Source organism: Trichoplusia ni, chromosome 15, assembly GCF_003590095.1.
Source record: "Trichoplusia ni isolate ovarian cell line Hi5 chromosome 15, tn1, whole genome shotgun sequence".
In the NCBI taxonomy this organism is placed as follows: domain Eukaryota; kingdom Metazoa; phylum Arthropoda; class Insecta; order Lepidoptera; family Noctuidae; genus Trichoplusia; species Trichoplusia ni.
The window spans coordinates 1,299,668-1,319,673 of NC_039492.1; the positions used below are offsets into that span (position 1 = coordinate 1,299,668).

General features: G+C 37.5%; 2 protein-coding genes across 3 annotated transcripts in view; one reads left to right on the forward strand and one right to left on the reverse strand.

Annotated features, from left to right (window-relative positions):
* Positions 1-426, reverse strand: part of LOC113500992 — a 52,067-nt gene extending 51,641 nt beyond the window's left edge. The window contains exon 1 of the mRNA XM_026881951.1: positions 300-426. Coding sequence (XP_026737752.1) covers positions 300-372 — 73 coding nt within the window. The 5' untranslated portion in view covers positions 373-426. The remainder of the gene's footprint in view (positions 1-299) is intronic.
* A 4,936-nt stretch (positions 427-5,362) lies between these two features.
* LOC113501265 lies at positions 5,363-17,953 on the forward strand. 2 transcript variants are annotated; one of them, XM_026882352.1, is made up of 3 exons: positions 5,363-6,141; positions 9,133-9,324; positions 15,942-17,953. In XM_026882352.1, the coding sequence occupies exons 1-2, from the start codon at positions 5,383-5,385 to the stop codon at positions 9,316-9,318; spliced, it is 945 nt and encodes a 314-aa protein (XP_026738153.1). In that variant the 5' UTR covers positions 5,363-5,382; the 3' UTR covers positions 9,319-9,324; positions 15,942-17,953. The 2 variants fall into 2 exon arrangements, 1 of the variants encoding a protein (XP_026738153.1); XR_003401280.1 differs by lacking the exon at positions 15,942-17,953 and having other exon boundaries at positions 5,363-6,632; positions 9,133-9,150.
* The last annotated feature ends 2,053 nt before the right edge of the window (positions 17,954-20,006 follow it).

Genomic DNA, 20,006 nt, shown 5'->3' on the forward strand with positions numbered 1-20,006 from the left:
TAGAGAGAAAGGCTTAACTCCCACCAATAAGGGTAAAGGACTTCTTGAAACTTGAGAATTCTCACTTACGCTCCCACGTTACGTGCGGAATGCCGCGAAATTCCCTTTGATGTGTACCTTTACTCAGACATACTTGTAAAACAAACATCGAATAAACTTCAGCAATACATTCCTGAATTACACGACAGACGAGAAGACGCCGAAACTTGAAACCTTACACAAAAAATGGGAAAACCGCGCGAATTCGTCACAATATGTATTTGAGAAAATTTAAAATTAATTAGGGGTTAAAGACTCACAGAATTTGCTCTTCTCGGCATGGCTGTAGGTAGCATAAACCACGAGGAGGAAGAGATACGCGCGCGCCCTCATGGCGGGGCGGCGCGGGCTCTGTGTGGCCCGGCGCGGCGCGGACTGAGCCCGGCCTATCGACCGCCGCGCACCGCGCATGCGGACCCCTCCCGGGACCCGCCCCGCACGCTCGCTACACAGGGTTGCTAAACGGAAAATTGTCAAAGAAGATGTGTAGAATATGCTCGGGGTCGCTTCTTGAAGAATCAGATGCCAGAGAGCTGATCGGACTGGACGTATAAAGTAACATGACACCACATTTAGTAAATTTTGTAAAGCATCTTATCAAATAAGGCTACAATATGCAATTTTTAATAGTTTGAAATATGTCACTGATCAGTCCATTAAATTGTACAATAGATAGAAAGTAACGCAGAAACATAAACTTAGGAATACTTTCAGTTTTAAAAAACCTATTCCTTCAACCTATATTACAGATTCTGAAACGCAAATATTTTTTTTATTCTGAAGCTTCATAAGTTTCAAAACGTAAAAATAAACTTAAAGTGTTACGAAGACTGTCAAAAGAAATACTATCAATGCAATACTAATTGCTCAGATCTACTTTTATAGCGCAAAAAGTGTTCAAAGGTTTGCAGCAAAACCACCAAAAAGGTTTAGCAGCAAACAAATTAATCTTCCGTAGAAAAAACATCCCGCCAAAAACAAGTATGGCAAGTGGTGTCTGGCAACCCTCGTCGTTGCGATCGGTTTCGGCGTCCCGCGGGCTCGCGGCTCGCGGTGACTCACTCAGTGAATGAACCGAGCGAGCCCGAGCGCCGCCGGCCGCCGCCGAACGCTCGCCGCTCGTCCAATCAATGCTGCATACTACTCTATTTACTAACACTCATACGACGGGGTATTAACAACTCGTATTTTTCGTAATGGCCGAATAGTAAAGGGAATGAAGGAAATAAACTGTGACGTCATCGCTGTTGTAGTTTTGGCTGGCGTAGCTGGCTGTAGGCTTGTCGTAATAAAATTTTACCGATTATGTTAATGGGTTAATTTATTCGTAACGTTTTGTTCAGCCGCTAAGCTATTCCGGCTTGCCTTTCAACGACGACTAAAAAGTTAACTTTGTGATGCATCATATTAGAATAGTTAAATAGTACACATGTTTGTAGTGAATATTAGTTGGGTAAACTAAACCTACATTTTAATTTCAGATGATTTCTGTTCGGAAACTGTCGATTCGGATTCAGAACGGGTACAACGCGATTTTTCTGGATGTCTAGAAATGCTAATAGTATGTTTAGCACAGTATCGAAAACTTCGACGAGTTTCAAATTTGAAACTATTTTATAACTGTGAATTACATAAAATTAAGTAAATAGTAATATCACACATTACCCCACAAAAGAGCAAAATAGTCTGATATTATTTATTCTCAAATAAAAAGGACTTTTAACAAAATAAAACCCGATACATTTTGTGATACAAGCCTTTATTTTCTCAGTTCTTTAAAAACTAAAAACAAAAGCAGCTAGAGCTGAAAGCTGCGATCGGTTCTGCCTTAAGATGCAGCAAGTATCAGGTTCAGCGCAGCCATCTGACATCCCTCCCATTACTACGAGATAAATGGACTATAATAGGTATGTTGTTAACTTGACTCTGCAACAGCTACTACAGACACATACTAAATATTACTACATGCCAACCCATAGTTGTGTGAGCAGGTAGAAGGAAAGAAAAAATGGAATCGCTTCCAAAAGTAAAAGACAATCGGACAAATGCTTGTCATAAGCAGGGATGAGAACCCGCAATACGTCACGTTATGGTTTTGACGTTCCTATACCACTCGAATCTCCGGGCAGACAAGTCAGAGTAAGTTCATCTGCTGATTTGTGATCGCTTTGGATTTGTTCTACCATCTCTAATATTAAAGAACATTCGCGTCTCTGCTAAAATACTCTGAAAAGCCTAACGAAGCAAGATAATTAATAACTGTAGTACAATTCACGTCACTTATGCTTACATTGTTCAGAATAAGGCGTAAGGTTAAGCATTGATAGCTTAGCATGTCCGTATTTTGTTATATCAATAAGCCTCAATCTAGAACAGCCTTATCTATCATTCATATATCCCTATGACTTGCTACAGAAATCAGTAGTAACAGACTACTACTAATAATTCCTTATTAACCAGGAAATAAAGTCTAAAATACCCTTAAAAAAGTCTTAAAAATTGAAACAATAAAATATGCGAGACTTCTAAAGATAAGGAGGGCGGAACCCCCTAAAGTCGGTTTTAGTCTCGAACCAGCGTCGTTCAGGTCCTCAGACCAACGCCGACTAGTCAAGTTGACGGCAGAAGGGTACCCTTGCTGGGCGCCCTGCCCCCCTCACCTGGCTGCCACTCCTCACGAGGGCCACTCCACTCGAGAGCCCTCCACTCATAGGTATCTTTTTGACAAGAGCATAAGGAATTATGGAATGGTGCTAAGATTAGCCGAGTCACTTGCGACTGACAATGAAACACTTTGTGATTTAACGTCGAAGGCTGAAAACGCGCTTTGATTTGGATGTATCCGGTCTCGATACTCCTTTATGTGGCTAACCAGATTTACTTCCAACGGCATAGGATCGGCATCTTCAGGCTTTGGCTTAAGTAAGTAACGATTTGACGTTAAGTTCTTCTTAATAAGGCTATAACGAATATCGCATCTAAAAAAAAAATAGAGGTGAAGGCAAACAAATGATAATATCTCAAGTATTATTCAAATACTAGTATATGGAACAGCTGTTACGAACTAGTATCAATGTCATGTTTATTTGGGTTGCACTCGATGGAATGTAACATGTAGATAATATCGTGGCTAATATCATATTAGTCATGTCTTTATCTATCACCTGAAACCACCTAAATACTTGAATCTTGCATAAAATTATAATGCATATTTATAAAGGCGCCTGGTTTATTGACCGATGTTTTGTAGGGCACCAGTAATTATGGAAATAGACAGCAAAATTTACCATTTACAAATAAGAAATATCTCTGCCAGTCATTCAGACCTCAGATAAGTAGATTCGTCAGAACTACTATTTGGTGGTTGGACCTTGGTAGACAATATGACAGCTTCAGCCATTCGGCTCTTTGAGTAACAGTTACCGTTTAGAAAGACTTTAATTAACTTCTTGACTTGTACGAAGTACGGATAAAGTATTTGTAATTACCGTGTAGCGTTGCACAAAGTAAAAATGCGTACGTGTATCCATACATTATATGATTATAATTATTTATGATGCCTACCTCGTTACGAGCGAAGAAACAATCAACAACGAAAACAAATCACACCAACATTTCAACAAAAAAAAAAACAACAGGGATAAACAGAAAAGGACGAAAGAATCGATAATTAATCGATAATTACAACAAATTAATCAAGATTAACCGTCAAAAAAGAGTTATAAGATAAAAAAAGAAACAGGCCAGGATCAGCAGAGGTCTCGAATACCAACCGGCCGAGCAAATGGTAGAGAGGCCGCTGTTAGGTACCCCAGACCACCGCTGATGATAGCAGGCAGCCGAATTCTCCGCCTGCTTGTGCGTATCACTGATTGTTTCCACGATATCAGCTTATCTTTGATAATTTGAACCACGCAGGCGCAATGATAAACTATCGTGATTTTTTATTAATTGACGACGCAGGTATTCGGGTTTGTTTTGTTGACATACATTGTTATATACGTGAATGCGTGTAACTAGAGAATGCTATTTGGTAGGTTTGCCTAATTAATTCAAATTCACGAAGTTGGGAGGATTTTTGCAGAATTTCTAGCCGCATATTTTCTGCCATGTTCCTCTGCACTTTTAGTAGAATTTTGATTTTCTTCGTCTCGAGGCAGGCGTGATACTGTTTGAAACAATACGTTGCTTCCTAACCTGTTTGGATACGGAATATGATTTAAAGGAAGGTCAAGGAGATAGTACGTAGATCCACAGCTGACATTCACTCCCAAAGTAGATTCATAACAAGCTGACACTTTAGACTATAACCAATAATGGTCAACAAATCTTGAACTGCTCTAGAATCAAAATCAAAAATAATCCAAGCACAACGCCATTTATCACACAGTGGCTGTCAAAATAAGAGCGCATGTAGACGGTCCGGAAATCGTGCGAGCATGTAGCGGCCAGCTCCGCAACACCGATACCACCTTAGTGCTGGCGCTACCAATTTCCTAGCCGACACTCTGTCGCGCGGCTATCGCGATCCTAAGCCCGTGGGGATGGAGCTTTACATTTTTAGACGGCTACAGTAAAAATGGCGGATGGAATTCTCAATTTGAAAGATTTTTTTTTCTTTGTAGTCTACAAAAACAAATGAAGTGAATGACTGATATGATTGCTTTAATTATTTAGTGACTTTTTTTTCCTGTTCCGGCCAGTAGTAAAATATCTATATATGTACATTAATATTATAGAAATAATTAGTTTTTTTTTTTATTTAGGGTAAAACCGTATTGAGGTAACAATAACATGAATAAACCGGTACAGTCGCGCCCATAAACATGTGCAGTAATCAGTGCGGTACAGTCGGACACGCGAGCCACTGGTGCGTTTACCGCGAAGAGTTGAAGACTGAGCGGCCTCGAGCTGTCTACCCTGATTACTGCACGCACCTGCTTATGTATGTATCGGTTAATACAGTATTAAAGTTTTAGTTTTAATTTTATTTAAAACATGCCTATACAGTATTTTTTGCGGCTTAATTTAAACCAACACATCGTAGGCTAAAAACCAGTCCAAACCTTTGAAATAATTAAAATCATTGAGTAGCTGTTCCATATGTAAAATTTTTGTTAGAAATAAATATACCATAAAAAAATATAATGAACAGCGCTGCTTTCAAATAATATCAGTACCTACATTATATTAATAGACGCCTTCGATATGATATGATATTTGTAGATGACTCTGATTGAATTAGTGCGTGGTGCGTAGGGTGCAGTTGTGGGGCGGCGCGCGGCGCGTCAGGTCCGGCGCGCGCCACGCGCAGTGCCGCCGCGCGCGCCGCCCGAGCGCGACATGAGCGTGTTCCCGCCGCCGCCGCGCGACGACGTCCGCGCCGCGCACGTCATCGAGATCGTGGAGCCCGACCCCGCCGCCTGCGAGGCGCCCGCGCTGCCGCCCGACGCCGAGCTGTGCAGCTACCGCCTGCTCAGTGACAACCTGCGCGCCTACAGCCCCGACAAGGGCAAGCTGGCGCGCTACGACGTGTGCGCCACCATCTCGCCGCCGCGCGCGCGCATCCTGGAGCTGCTGCGGCCGGACGACCCGGGCCGGGACGCGCTCGAAGCCATCGTGCGGCCCGCGCCGCGCCGCCTCTCGCGCCCGCTCGACGATGACACCCGGCGCTTCCTGCAACGTGCCCTCCAGGTCCCCAGCCCGCTCTACTCCATGAGTACCAATTCGGAATCCCATCACAGGCCACCAGACTCTGAAACTGACCCGGAGCCAGCTGAAGTCGCCGAGGAAACTAGTCACAAGGACAAGAGCATGAGCAGTGCGGAGCGCTCGCTGGCGGACGAGTTGAGGGAGGCGGAGGAGGAGCAGCGCGTGCAGGAGGACGAGTGTGGGGGCCGCGAGGTGATGAGCGAGATGCGGCGGCGCGGCGCCGGGCGGGACGCGGTGGAGCGCGAGCGGCTGGGCCGCCTGGCGCTGGCCGTGGAGGACGACGAGCAGGACGAGTGCCCGCTGTCGGCCACGGCGCGGCGCCTGGACGCGCTGCTGGCGCAGTCCCGCGACCTGCACCACGAGCTGCTGGAGATCCACGAGGACCTGCAGGTGCTGGCCCGGCGCACGGCGCGCCCCCGCCCCTGACGCGTTGGTACCGTTGCTGCCGCTGCTTCGCACGCACGCTCGCACTTAGCCTAGTCGCACGCAGCACCACCGCCGGCACCCCTCGACGGCCGACCTCGCCAGAGGAAATCGGTTTCCTTTAGAGTTGCGTTCAATAACTCGTCGTCCGCGTACGCTGTAGCGCTGGGTATTAGCGAGCCCCGGTCGCTCCGGCCGCTCCGGAGTCTCGTGCCGGATGTCTGCACATTACTGTGACTCAGTCTGGAGCCGGGCGGCGGTCACCAGCGTGCAGCGGTCAGTAGTCTGGCACGTCGGCACTCTGTTAAGTAACGCGTTATCTTCCCGGCGGCACTTTCACTTGTTTTTGTGCGGATCGCCGCGTGCCTGCGATGTTAGTGATACGAAACATTAATTGTTCGCGTCGTTAATTACTATTCTACGTAGAGTTCCGCTGGAGCGAATCCATTTCTATACATGTAAGTTATACAGATTGGACGCGAATTCTTTTGTAATGGACGGCATGGACGCGTACACCGGTATGTGAACTCATTTCATAAATGATCTGATACTGATATATTTCTGATAGTTGGGAGAGTAACTTAGCTATTAACATGACGTGGTGGCCTTTCCCAACACGGTGCATGTTGTAAAGTGCATTACAACTAACATTGAGTAACTCAGCTATCCGCTATAGTTAGCTAATAGTTTGATTTCAAAGTTGTTCGCTATTCCTCGCTCAAGGACTTTCAATTCTACCGGTAATTACTTCCATAGGATCGTATAAGTCTCTACATTATCAAACGCTTGAAGTATATACAAAATATTTATGATAATCAATTAGATGACCTTCAAATTTAAGTACCTACTTAATGTGGCATGCTTTAAATATTTCGCACCTTAATTAGCATATTATGTTAATGCTAACATCAATCTATCATTAAGACAATTATCGTTAACAAGTTCTACTCGCGACCGCTGCGTTAGCTCACGGTAGATGACTCTGAATTTGACCGAAACTAGTCGAGCAATCCCGATAAATATGCGTGAATTATTAAATAAATAATCGTAGTCGGCTTACGAAAGTTATTTAATAGTTATCGTAAATTTAAATGATTAACTTTTTTTTTACTAACTGGAAAATTCAAAATGATAAATTTTAATTGATTGCTACCGTTATCTCATAAAAACGAAATCTTAGACAAAACAAAAACTAGAGTGAAGTAAATATTATTTTTATGTAATGCCTACGTAACAGCATCAGTACTAAATTATACCTAAAATAACATATCGTATATAAATTCATGTCAATGTTACAATAACAATAATATTGACCCATTGTGTGTCAAAGATTAATTTGTACAAACAAAACTTATTTTTTCAAATTATAGTACTAGTATGGCGAGTCTAAATCATTGGTACACCAATTTTTATCAAAACTAGACCATCAATTTAAGAGTGATGTGATAAACATGCACCTTCACGTTATAGTGAATTTGATGTAATACTTTTATAGTGTACTATGGGTAAGGACTTGAATGCTTACCCTTTATTTGAAGTGGATTTTCTTTAATTGAAATATAAATTCAAACGCGCGTAAAAAAGTAATTTCGAGATACTATAGATACATGTCCTACATCTATAACATAAACAGGGGTATAAACAACTTAGATTTAAGGAGTAAATAATTTGCAATAAATTTTAGTGAATTGTCTAATCTCGCTATATAATTATAAAATGCTGTTACAAAGTGACATAATTGATAAACCAGAATAATTCTAAAAATACATACCTTCTAATCGTCGTTAAAGGAATGCTAACAGAATATAATCATTAATTCTCATATCCAAGATATTTTTTCTATATATAAATTACCACGCTTTAAAATACATTTTTACATATCACATAGAAACACATAATTGGATTATTCAAATACCGAGTCAAGCCATCCAATATGAGTGTCCCTATTCCTCGTATCTATAAGGAAATATTTAACGGAGTTGCTTTAATTTATAATGCTGCCTATTATTAGTTTCAATAATTTAACATGCGTAGTCCCCGCTTGGTATATTGTCATGCGTAGAACCGTTTAAGTCCGCCTATAGCGACACTTTGATTAAAAATGTATGCTCCGACGGCCGATATATCGATGTTTTATGTAAATATAATGGTTTTCTGTAATTCTTTATGGTAACGAGTTAAAAAAACTAGATTCCTGTCAAGGCAAGTAGTAAGTAGTAGTCATCATTTAAGTAGAACTTTTATGTAACTTGATTGTTAGAATTAAATATGCTATCAGTCATAGATTATTTGACCGAAAAAACCAATTTAAAGAGCTATTTTCTCTCTTTTCTTACAAGAGACATTCGGGAATTTAATTCTTATATCGCGGAAGATTTTTATTCACATGCACAAAGACGACCAAAGTCATAACAAGCATATTTGGATCTTGTTCTAAACAAGAATGGAACCCATGACACGTCGCGCTCTATGTGTTTGCGTGGTATCCTATACCACTCGGCTATCAGTACTTTTGACACATCGTCTCTTTGCGTTCGCGAATATTTATCGAAAATTATACGTAAAGGGATAATCGGTTATGACGTAGCCAAATAGGTTACCTTTAGAATGATTTTTTTATGTTTTCAGTCGATAGTTTTATGTCATTAAGAAACCAATTACGAAAAGGAACTCTTTCGGCGTCAATTCACTAATCTAATTACCTTTAAAGAACAAACTTTTTGGAAATCTTTTACGGACGATCTACCTACTCTTAATTAACATGTAATTGAGAAGTCCTGCGCGAATCTATCGAAGATAGATCTCCATAACGTGCAATTGGAGAGGCCTATCCAGCAGTGAACGAATGTGGGCTGATGATGATGAGAAGTCCTGTAATCTACTTCCACATATTGTAGAATTAGTTGCAAAAGAACCGAATTAATGAACAGAGGATTTCATCTTAAGTTGTGTTTTCAGTCGTCATCTGTGCGCGCGCGCCGCTGCACGCTGGCGGCGCGCGAGCTGGGCGCGCAGGCGCGGGCGCTGCGCTACCTGGACGACGTGGTGGCGCTGCTGCGCGGGGACCTGGCTGCGGCTGCGCGTGCACAAGCCTGGCCCTTCGCCATCGGGCGGCGAGACCCCGGCAGGAACTATGTTATATGATCTCAGGTAATAATGATCAATATTATATTTTCATTCTTGTCATTAGAAACTAACGGTAAATTGGTTTTATGTCATAAAGATTGTCTCCGAAACCGTTCACTACTTTATGCGTCTGTCCCTCTGTAGTAAAGAGAACTCGATTGAGAGAGCACTTTTTTAATATGATGTAAACAGAAGATTGCTTATCTAAACATTTAAAGAGATGACATTAGAAGATATATCCACGTCCTAAAATGGAAAAAATACTTTTGAGGATATATACGTAAAAAATATTTAAGAAAAATACAAATTATTTGAATTACTATTCGCGTCTCTACTATTTTTACATGTTAATCATTATTAAAAAGCACACATTTTGATAGGTCCTTTTCGGTCTCGTAACCTTCTGCAACATAAATAAGAACTCTACATAAAATTATTGACAGGTTTCATGAACTAAATTCAATTTACCTAATCATATTCATAAGTAAAATAATAAACAGTTTAGTTATCAATTAAATCGTGCCCACTCGTGCTGATAACATTTTATTATTAAGTGGAATACAAACATTGTTATCAACGAGAGTCTTATAATATTAGGCATGTCTATATCTGACTACATAATATACGAAGTATTGATAACATAGGTACTTTAAATATTGAGGTATTTTTAAGGTATATGGCCTAGTGACCTAAAGAACTCATCTATATAAAGCTGAAGAGTTTGTTTGTTTGAACGCGCTAATCTCAGGAACTGCTGGTTCAAATCGAAAAATTATATAATAAATAATTTGTGTTGAATGGACCATTCATCAAGGAAGGTTCTAGGCTATATATACCATGACGCTGCGACTAATAGGAGCGAAAATACAATGGAAAATGTGGAAAAAAACAGGGCAGGTATAAATCATAACTTGTATTTTCTAACCACGCGAACGAAGTCGCGGGCAACAGCTAGTTAATAAATAAATGGCAGTCTTATATGTATCTATTTTATATTACGGTATTAAGTATGACTTTTTGTAGATCAAAATACAATAGACATCTGCTGACATTTGCTGACATCTTCTTTTGCTGCCAGTAAAAGGCGCAACAAACTTCTTTTCGAAGTTTGTATTTTCGTTTACAATACTTAATACCTCAATACGTAATCTGCCGGAGAAAAAAAAAATCTTAAAACATCTGTGAATTGCTTGCTGTTTTAAGATTTTTTTGCAACTCTTGAGTTGCAGAATTTTCCAGTAAAATTGATAACGCAAGTTACAAATTGACAATTAAATTAATATGCAAAATATCATGATAAGCTCTCTCTAAATTAATGTTTAAAGTAGAGTTTAGACGTTAATAAGTACATCAAACTACTAAGTTTTGGTAATATTCCGGTGAAATTTACAATTGCCTCCGCTGTGTGACGAGGTGATGAGCGAAAACCTACAAAATAGAAAATAAAAAAGTGTTATTTCGTGTACAAAACTAGTAAAAAAACAAACATAAACCCGTTTGGCGTACACAAATATAAAACACGCGAAAATCAGAGCCGCGGACCGCGGTATTAGGCGCTACGTAACTGTGTTGCTAGCCCCATGAATTTCCCCGGAGGATGGGAATATTATCTGTGAAAGAGGCGCCTTAATATCTGACAGTATGAGGTCAAGGTTGAAGTAAATAAGTTTTTCTTTGGAGAAAAAATAAGCTACGTTGTGACAGTTACACAAGCTGACGAAAATATTACTGTTTAACCCTAGAAGTGCTGGCTTTTAGGAAAATCATTGTTTTAATCCAATCACCGACACTAAATCTACTTATAATTAAGGGTTCTTGTTGGCGACGACGATAAAAAGTATGAATCAAATGTTAAATGAAATAACTAACGACTTGACTCTTATTCAATTTCATCAACATAACAGTTCTATAAACTACAAAATATCTAAGTCACTTCTCGATGTTTACATGTTAATAATTTATAATTATTTGACAGTAACAGCTGTGGTAATGATGGATGTTTAGCTGGCAACACTGTCGTGAAACTAATTACCGGCGCCGCTCGGTGACGGCACCGATCGCAGCCGATGTTCGATGCGAATACCTATCCACACGCTGCAGTTACTTGTTAAATACATTATTCAAACAATTGTCTGGAACTTTCACAATAATAGTAAATGGAAAACGAGCTCAATAAAATGTACTACTAGAGGTAGGGATAATTTTAAGAAGAGAGTACTGTCATCTTCTATTTTGATGTAAGGTGGCTAGGGAAAAAACTGTCTAGTTTCAGAAGTTTTTATACTGCTTTCATAGTCTGCTCTAAGCCATAACTATTGTAAACTCTTTCAGACAACTTTACCGTTAGTCTACTATCAATATTAAAGCCAACCTAAACATAACTTACCTAGAATCAGTGAAAAAAATACTTACCAAATTAGTAACTTATAAAATTCACAGATTTATGAATACTCTCTACAACGCTTACACGGTTATGCACACGATCAGTAGTTTTAGTTAAAACACAAACAATGCGATAATTAACGATATGAATCCAGCATTTTGTAAACCGGTTCGAGAATAGAAAATAAGTTGTTCATGAACATTCAACCTTATTATTAACTAACTTTTCGCCCGCGGCTTCTCTCGCGTCGAGGTCGGTTATATCGCGTTTCCAAGCGAACTCTTCAAAAGTCCGGGATAAAAACTATAGTATGTTCTTTCTCAATGTCAACTCTATCTCTGTGCCAAATTTCATTAAAATCAGTTCTGTGGTTTAGACGTGAAAGCATAACAGACACAGACAGACAGACAGAGTTACTTTCGCATTTATAATATTAGTAGGGATACCAATTGAAAAGGCAAATACTAAGAGTTGCGACGTCATGTTTATTTTATTGTTCAGTCTATGAGTCTATGAAGAAACTGGAGTCTATTAAATTACTTAGCAGTGCAGTTATGTTCAGTATGAGTAATGGTTAAAAGTCTCTACATTTATTAATGCGTATGTTAGTAAAACTTGGATTCACAATCAATTTTTTCACAGATTTCTTACTTCAATACAATTTTTGTGTGACATCCATAAACCTTTATAAGTTAACTACGTATATTTTGACCTTGAAAAGATCAGTTTCTTTGCAGACAATGATAATAACATAATTTTCCCTTAAACAAGCACTGAACGTGGGCCCTCTCACTTATTATTCGTACTTCACGTTTGCTAACGAGCCACGAATCGTATTTTGTTTTCCCAAACATTAAAATGCTAAAAGATATTTCTTCTTTATTTTCCTCATTCATTTCCTGCCACAGTTATTAAAAGCTATAAATTATTACGCAATTATCATAAATACTTTCTTTTATGTTTAAAAGTTGACAACTCAAAAGATAACACGTGAAAAATGGATTTCGAATAAAATACTTAACATTTAGTTCAAAGATAAAAAACATAAAAGGTCAGAATGTATTAAACGCAAAAGGAAAAGATACGTTTTCTTTAAAGATATCATAATAAAACACGGACCTTTTGTCCCTCCGAAAAGAAAAGATAAACATCTTTTGTAAGCAAGAAACTGTAGCGGAACAATTAGTGGGAGTAAACCTGTTTGGAGTCATCAATAAAAATGTTACGAAATAGTTACCATAGCCCAGCACTAATGATTAAAAAAGTAAGCGATGAGTCAGTAATGTTTTAAAAAGATTATTTGTTGGGTAATATAGTATTAGATGTTTAGCAAGTAGTATAAAAATAGTTTAAGAAGTATGTGAGATCTATTAAAAAAACCGATGTCATAAATAACCGATTTTTAAATACCATTCTTACTCTTTTAGTAAAAAATTAAACTATTTCATAACAATTAACCATCACTCTTAAAATTAAATCACATTAACTAATTATCATTTTTTTGTGTTAGTCAAATTGGTAACCGAAATATTGCGTGTAAATAATCGTTCTAAATATAGACATGAAATTATGATGTAATTTTAATGTAATAAAAACTGATTTGTTAGTAAAAACTAATTTAATAGTAGTAATTACATTTTTATATCCGGCATTATAACATGTAGTCTGTAGGGAGTCTACAACTGAACCTTAAAGTTAGATTTTCTCAGGTGCGGAAGCGAGACAGGTATATACACGGTAGAGCGTTGTCTCTTTCCCTCGACTGCAATAGAATTACTTTAAGACGTGTTAGTTCTGCCGACCTTGGTAACAATAGGTGTCGTTATAGCTAGGTCATGCTTCATTTGTTTCTATATACGCCATCTTTCCTTGTGCAGTAGGTAAATTGTTATATATTTCTTTAAGGATGTGTGGAGGTCAACTGATTTAGGTACTGGTTTAGAAGTTAACTTAAATTAAGCAGATATTTTAATATCTTAGAATAAGCGATTACTCCATGCTTCAAGATTTTTGTGAAGTTTGTATATTGAGCCCGCGTGAATGCTAGTATAGAGAAGTAAAAGTAGTTTTTTTGGAAAGTTTCATCGGATTCAGTTAAGCAATTTAGGCGTTGCAAACTAAGTTATTAATTTATCCATTAACAATATTTGTGTATAAACCAAAATAAATACAAACAACTGTGTGATCCTCAAATATTGGACTATAGGCATTATTAATTAATGAACATTAATTACATTCGTAAACAGCTTAATAACTACACGTAATTACTGTTTCAAATTATCAAATGTTTGTAATGAATTTATATGCTTCGGACCAAAATTCTAGTTAATGTTATGTTTAGGTTGGTGAAGTACCTGTATTATTACATGACTAGCCAGTAGAGGTGATAGGTGTCCCACTGGTGGGCATAAGCCTCTCTCCATATAGGGTTGCCCGACTATTGATCACCACGCTCTCTCACTGCTTGGTTTAGAACTATGAACCCAGGTTTCCTCACAAAGTTTTCGTTCAGCATTTGTCAGTAATGTCTAAGAATAATCAGGAATATTATAAAAAAAATAATTTCAATTGAAAAAGACACCCTTGTACTTTCCTGCGTGGGGATGGAACTTGCAACCTCTTGCATAATAGTCAGTATATAGAGCCGCTGTTATTTAGCAATAAAAGTTAGAGTAGAAAAATTACGACCTCTTTATTTAATTTTGCAACACAACAGGTACCCTTTTTGCTAAGCGTCTACCACATAGGTACTTTACCACAACACCATCAATACCTCACGCATCTAAACATTCTCCACAAATTTATATTAATAGCTTTTACCAGAGGCAATAATTACTATGAAACGTCACTTAACCCCTCAACAATGAATCGATATGCGACCGCAATCACAGCGGTCCCGAAGACCGCGATCGCATTAGCTCTAATTACACCATAATGACGGACAAACGTAATAAACTATTGACCATATTTAGCAAGCAACCACAATCAACAACAGTTGTGGAGATATGGAATCTCTCTGTTGCTTTAATGTTCTAATGTATACATTTAAACATTGCAGTTTTCCCGGCGTGGAAAACCAGAGTTAGTACTGACAAATCTTTGAATTTTAACACATGCTGTGGTTAGGAAGGCAGGTAAAGATAATATTAATTAGACAAATGTAAGAAAATGAGTGCTGGGTAAATTCAATTTAGTTTTAAGTCTATCAGCACTTATATTTGTAGAATTGTCCTTGCCCAAAAGAGCTTCCCTGCGACTACATGGAAAGCTGAATCGTATTTTATTTTTATGATAACTATTCATCATTGTAGAGGAAGTGCTGCGGGTTCTTATCATTCATGGCCTGTACAAAGCGTTTTATTATGACTCGGTATATTCCCTAAACTATTTTCAATAAATACACTGGTCAACATAATTCGGAAATGTTATTTGTGAAATATGGTTTTTTGAACACCTCCTGTATTTCAATAATCTGTGTCCCCCGGTATTTAACGATATAAGCATTAACGGGTTGATTGTAACAAACAATAGTCGACCGCAATCCGGCGCATATGTACGTGTACGTAGGAATGCACGTAATTAATGCACAATTTATGTCATTGTGAATTTGTAAACCATTGTGTCATTAGTCGGTTATGAATTTATAATTAAATGTGCCTTGTAGCCCAGTGGCTGAAAGATCGGTTTCACAATTTTATATATTTTTTCAATTGAATGCTATGGAAATCCTCAGACAGGACTCTTCCTTGCGAATCAATCGCCTAATTAATTAAGCTCCCAAGGTCACCGACCACGAATCTTATTTATCCACTTTATTGTATCACCTATTATCACTCTAAATATTTAATCTATTTTCCTGAACCATCATCTTTCCTATTGAAGGTTTTGTTAGAGATTATGAGCTGAGAAGGTACCCTGGTACCCTCTTCTGACAATTAGATTACTTTGCCTTATTTTAATGTATTTCTGTTTGCTTGTTAATATCTACAGATGTTACGTGTAGGGTAATGTTGAATTTTAATAGGACTGCGTGTCGCATTAGTTATAATTGTTGACATTGTCAATTTTAGACGTCATTTGAATTATGTGTGCTTTTTATGTACCGAACTTGTTTTTCTTTTATTTTTCTCTAAGATTATACAATATAATGTAGTTCTCTCAGTTTTGTTATTTAAAATAGTGTTATTGAATTTTATATCACATTGCATATGTTTTTAGATATCTATTTGACATTGATAAATAATAATTGATGTTGCAGGGTAAGAGATATCGGCGACTCTCGACCCCGGCGCGGTCCTCGTGCACCCGGCGCAGATACCGAGCGTGACTGTGGCACATTTCTGTTTGTGTCACGTTCACCACCTTAACTGCTGTACGAATATTGAACGAATTTGAAATTGAGATAGATTGGCTATTTGGGTGAAATAGTGCAGATTGCTATTGTAGAAATCGTAGAAGCGTTATTCGTTGTTATTTGTCTATGTTTGACTAGTTTCGGCTTTCATTTAATAATTTACCTTTCTCTTAAAATTGTAAGTTTACACTTCAATATATAATTTAAAAGTCTTTATTTAAGGTCGAAAATTGATCGATATTAGTTGTCCTTGAACTGTGAAGGTGACATGACATGTCATTATTAAGTAACTGGAACTAGTTATAATTATACACCATGGATCAATACACAACACTATTCATATCATTTGATAGTAGATTGTAGTAATTGTTGTGTTTTACAATGTAAGTCACAGACTCAGGTAATAATTTTTAGATATAATCTAATGTAAATAAAATGAGTACTTGTGAGCTTAACATAAAACAATGCAAATATTTTAAGCCAAAATATAATTGTTATCGTTATTTAAAGTGAGAATGTGCGCGGTCATATTTGGAGTAAATATAAAAAACATCAATTTTCTTAGCAGCAAAAAACCTACAGTCAAATTGAGAACTTCTGTTTTTTAAGTCTATTACGGAAACCGGTATGATCCTAACCAATACCAACTTTGAATCAGGTGATGGTTAAGTCTTTTAAGGATATGTCTTCCTGCATGAATATCAGCATGTGCTGATTCCATGACATGCCCATGATAGAGAATCGTGGAAGAGTTTAGGGGAAACCTTTACTCAAAAGGGGGACATAGAGGACTAGATAGAAAAAATCCTGATAGAAAGTTGATAACCAAAAGCAATACGCCAAATAAGTCCGCGTTTCCTCACCTTTTAAAAATTAATACAAATTTTATCTTCTGGACTTTAAACTATAATTAAGTACATTAACATTCGTACAGTTGAAAACAAATGGCAATCATAATAAAATATTACATTATTTTTTTCTTTTTTGTTAGAAAAATATGAATGTTAATTTTATTGTTTGACTCAATTTGATAAAACTGTCTTTTTAATTGTTATTTATTATGTTTAGGTTGTAATCTTGATATTGTATGCTAATGTTATGCTTGGGAGTCGAAATATTTAAATCTAACGGTTATTTAAAAACTGTTGTAGGTAATTTAACTGGCTAGTTAAATCTCTCAGACTGAATCGTGTGGTTAGTGATTGTACTAAGTTTAGGTAGAGTTAATTTACTTTAATTCTCACTTGATATTACTTATGAAAGTATTTTGGTCAATTGTAAAAAATAGGGATCAAATATCTTTTTAACTTTAACTTTTCCTTTCTGGGTCATTTTCATTTATAAGAATCCTAAAGGGTAAAATTGGGGTGTGTTTGTAAAACATAGTATAGATGATAAATGGATCTTAAGAACTAAACAGTGCGCTATGTCTTGTCAATTTTGATATACAGAAAAAACATACATGTGTATCTAGTAATTAATTAATTATCAATTATTAAAGAAAGCTACTATAATGAGTTAAATACTTAGTTCACACTAGAAGAAAACAGTACATAATTAATTAATAGTTAGTTCACACTAAATTACAATATTAATTAGCACTGTTGTTTCGGTGATATAAAAAACCTGATATAGGAATTCTGTACTGCAATATTTACTTTAAAAATGCCGTCGAACTAACTGTAGTGTTACTGTATTTGTTAACAAATAAAATATAATTAACTTTTTTTGTAAATACGTATACGTTAGCTAGTCTGTTTTTTGTTACTAGAAACTCGTTTCGAACCTCATCTAGAAGCCACAACGAGGTTGTTACTCCAATATGTAATTGAACTACAATGATTCATCATAAAGTTTTATGCAATGTTATATGTTGTATGGATCTGTCACTAATAAATATACACAGTGTTTTACAATTTATTTTTATCATACAATTCATGTACCTACGTATATAAAAGTTTTTTTTTAATTTCCTATAGGAAATTCCGCCTATTTTAAAATATGAAGACCACGACTCTAGCTGACGCCTCTCCAAATAATACCATAGCCTTACTGAAATGTCTACCTGCCGCTGCTATCATCAACATCAGCCCATATCCGTCCACTGCTGGACTCAGGCTTCCCTGATTTCACTGTTGTTGCTTTACGCCTTATTAAAGTAACAGGACTGCGTAAGAAATAAATGATTGACAAGTAATTATTATTTCAATATTTGTTCAGAATCTAACAAAATGTAAGTTCTAGAACAATTTTGAATACCAACAAGGTGACTATTCCTATATCCATTTCCTTATTCATTATTCGAATCGGCTCCCGTTTGCGGTACAGGCTTAGCACTTATCTGCTGCGCTAGGTACTGGCTAATTTGGCAATGTGCCCGTCAAATGGCATAATTCTCGCCTATTACGTGTGACTTATTCTGTCTGGCAACATGTGGGAGCGCAACAGTACCTCTGCGAACCCTTTCAGTGCTTCTACCATGAGCTTTTGAAATATAACTGTCGCTGTGTAAGCGAGACGGTGCTCTATAAAGAGTATAGTGGTTTTTCACTTATATAAGGACAACAGTCCTACTTTAAAGTACACTGTTAGGTGGTGCTACAGTTGTAAAGAGTCGTTGGTAATTTATAGCCTTCAATCATAGTTAAACAATATTCCCATATTTTTTGAAACTTGAACGTTTTGAATGAGGGTTTGTCATTGCAGCATGATAGATTACTTTATATGCGCATTCACGTATTGATGAAAGATTTATAATACTTTACTCCTCTTAATTGTTCAGTTATAATAGAGCCCTGTAAATGTTCCTCTTCCGGGAAATTTGATTACGCTGATAGCCGAGTGGTACAGATCACAACAGCAAATACGCAAAGCGCGCCGTGTCGCGGGTTCAAACCCCACGTACCACAAGTAATTGTGTGTTGTAAGAATGCTTGCTCTGAATCTGAGAGTTCAAAAGATCAAATTCCTTGATGAAGGAGTCATACTTTAGATGTGTTCCTTCGCCCCTTGACAGTCTTCTCCCAATGGTGACAGAACACAAAAAATACAAATATGGAATTAAATACTCCAAGTTAAATAGTCCTCCCTCTATGAGTCATAACAAGACAAATGAATACCTAGTAACATAATATTGTGTGCTATTGATACGAGAATGCATTCGAGTGTGATGTCTGTCTCGTATCACTTGTCATCTCAATAGATCATAACTGTAGGAGACAGATGTACGCAAAAAACAGCTTAATATTTAAATATTAGAGATACTAGTAACTGTTCTTCTAACTGTTTTGAATGAAGTATGGAAGCTTACAAAGATTGTATAATAAGCAAATTTTTTTGTTATTTTGTGTAGAAATATCGCTTTAGAGGTAATATTATAGTACCTCATCTTTTTCGAACCAAACAACAACGTTTGAATTAAGACGAGAATCGAACCCATCTAAAAAACAACTATCAGTAATATATTCCGATACCTTGAATAAAATTTTCTATATTCTGGTGGTAAAAAAATCACAAGTATTTGGTTAGAAAAGATACAGGAATTAATAAAATCATTTATGAAGAGTTCCCAAAACTTTACTTTCCGTTAAATAATAAACATCAATCTGAACAGTCGCCAATCGACATCCAATCCCCAGAACATCAGCTTCCCGCCAACCAATCAACAAGGGATTGTACAAACCGAGCAATACCCCCCCCCGCCCTCTCTGGACCCCCCCCCCCCTAAAATCCTAATCCCACTCAACATGCACAGGTTATTGATTGTAACAATAGTTCATTACGCGCGGTGAGCGTCTAAACTGAGTGATTAATGTCCCAGTGTTGCCAGTGCCGAGGTAAATATTGCCCGCCTTAAATATGACAGTGTCGCTGAGGAAATGAGGTTCGGTAATTGTGGCTGAATGGAGCTTCTTGTGCTTGTTGGTATATGTAGAGTAAGCCTGCAGTTTTGTGTAACTAATTATTTTA

Coding starts and splice junctions, on each gene's coding strand:
- LOC113501265 (XM_026882352.1), top strand. CDS start 5,383: ATGAGCGTGTTCCCGCCGCCGCCGCGCGACGACGTCCGCGCCGCGCAC. Junction 6,142..9,132: donor AGATCCACGAGGACCTGCAG/GTGCTGGCCCGG, acceptor TTGTGTTTTCAG/TCGTCATCTGTGCGCGCGCG.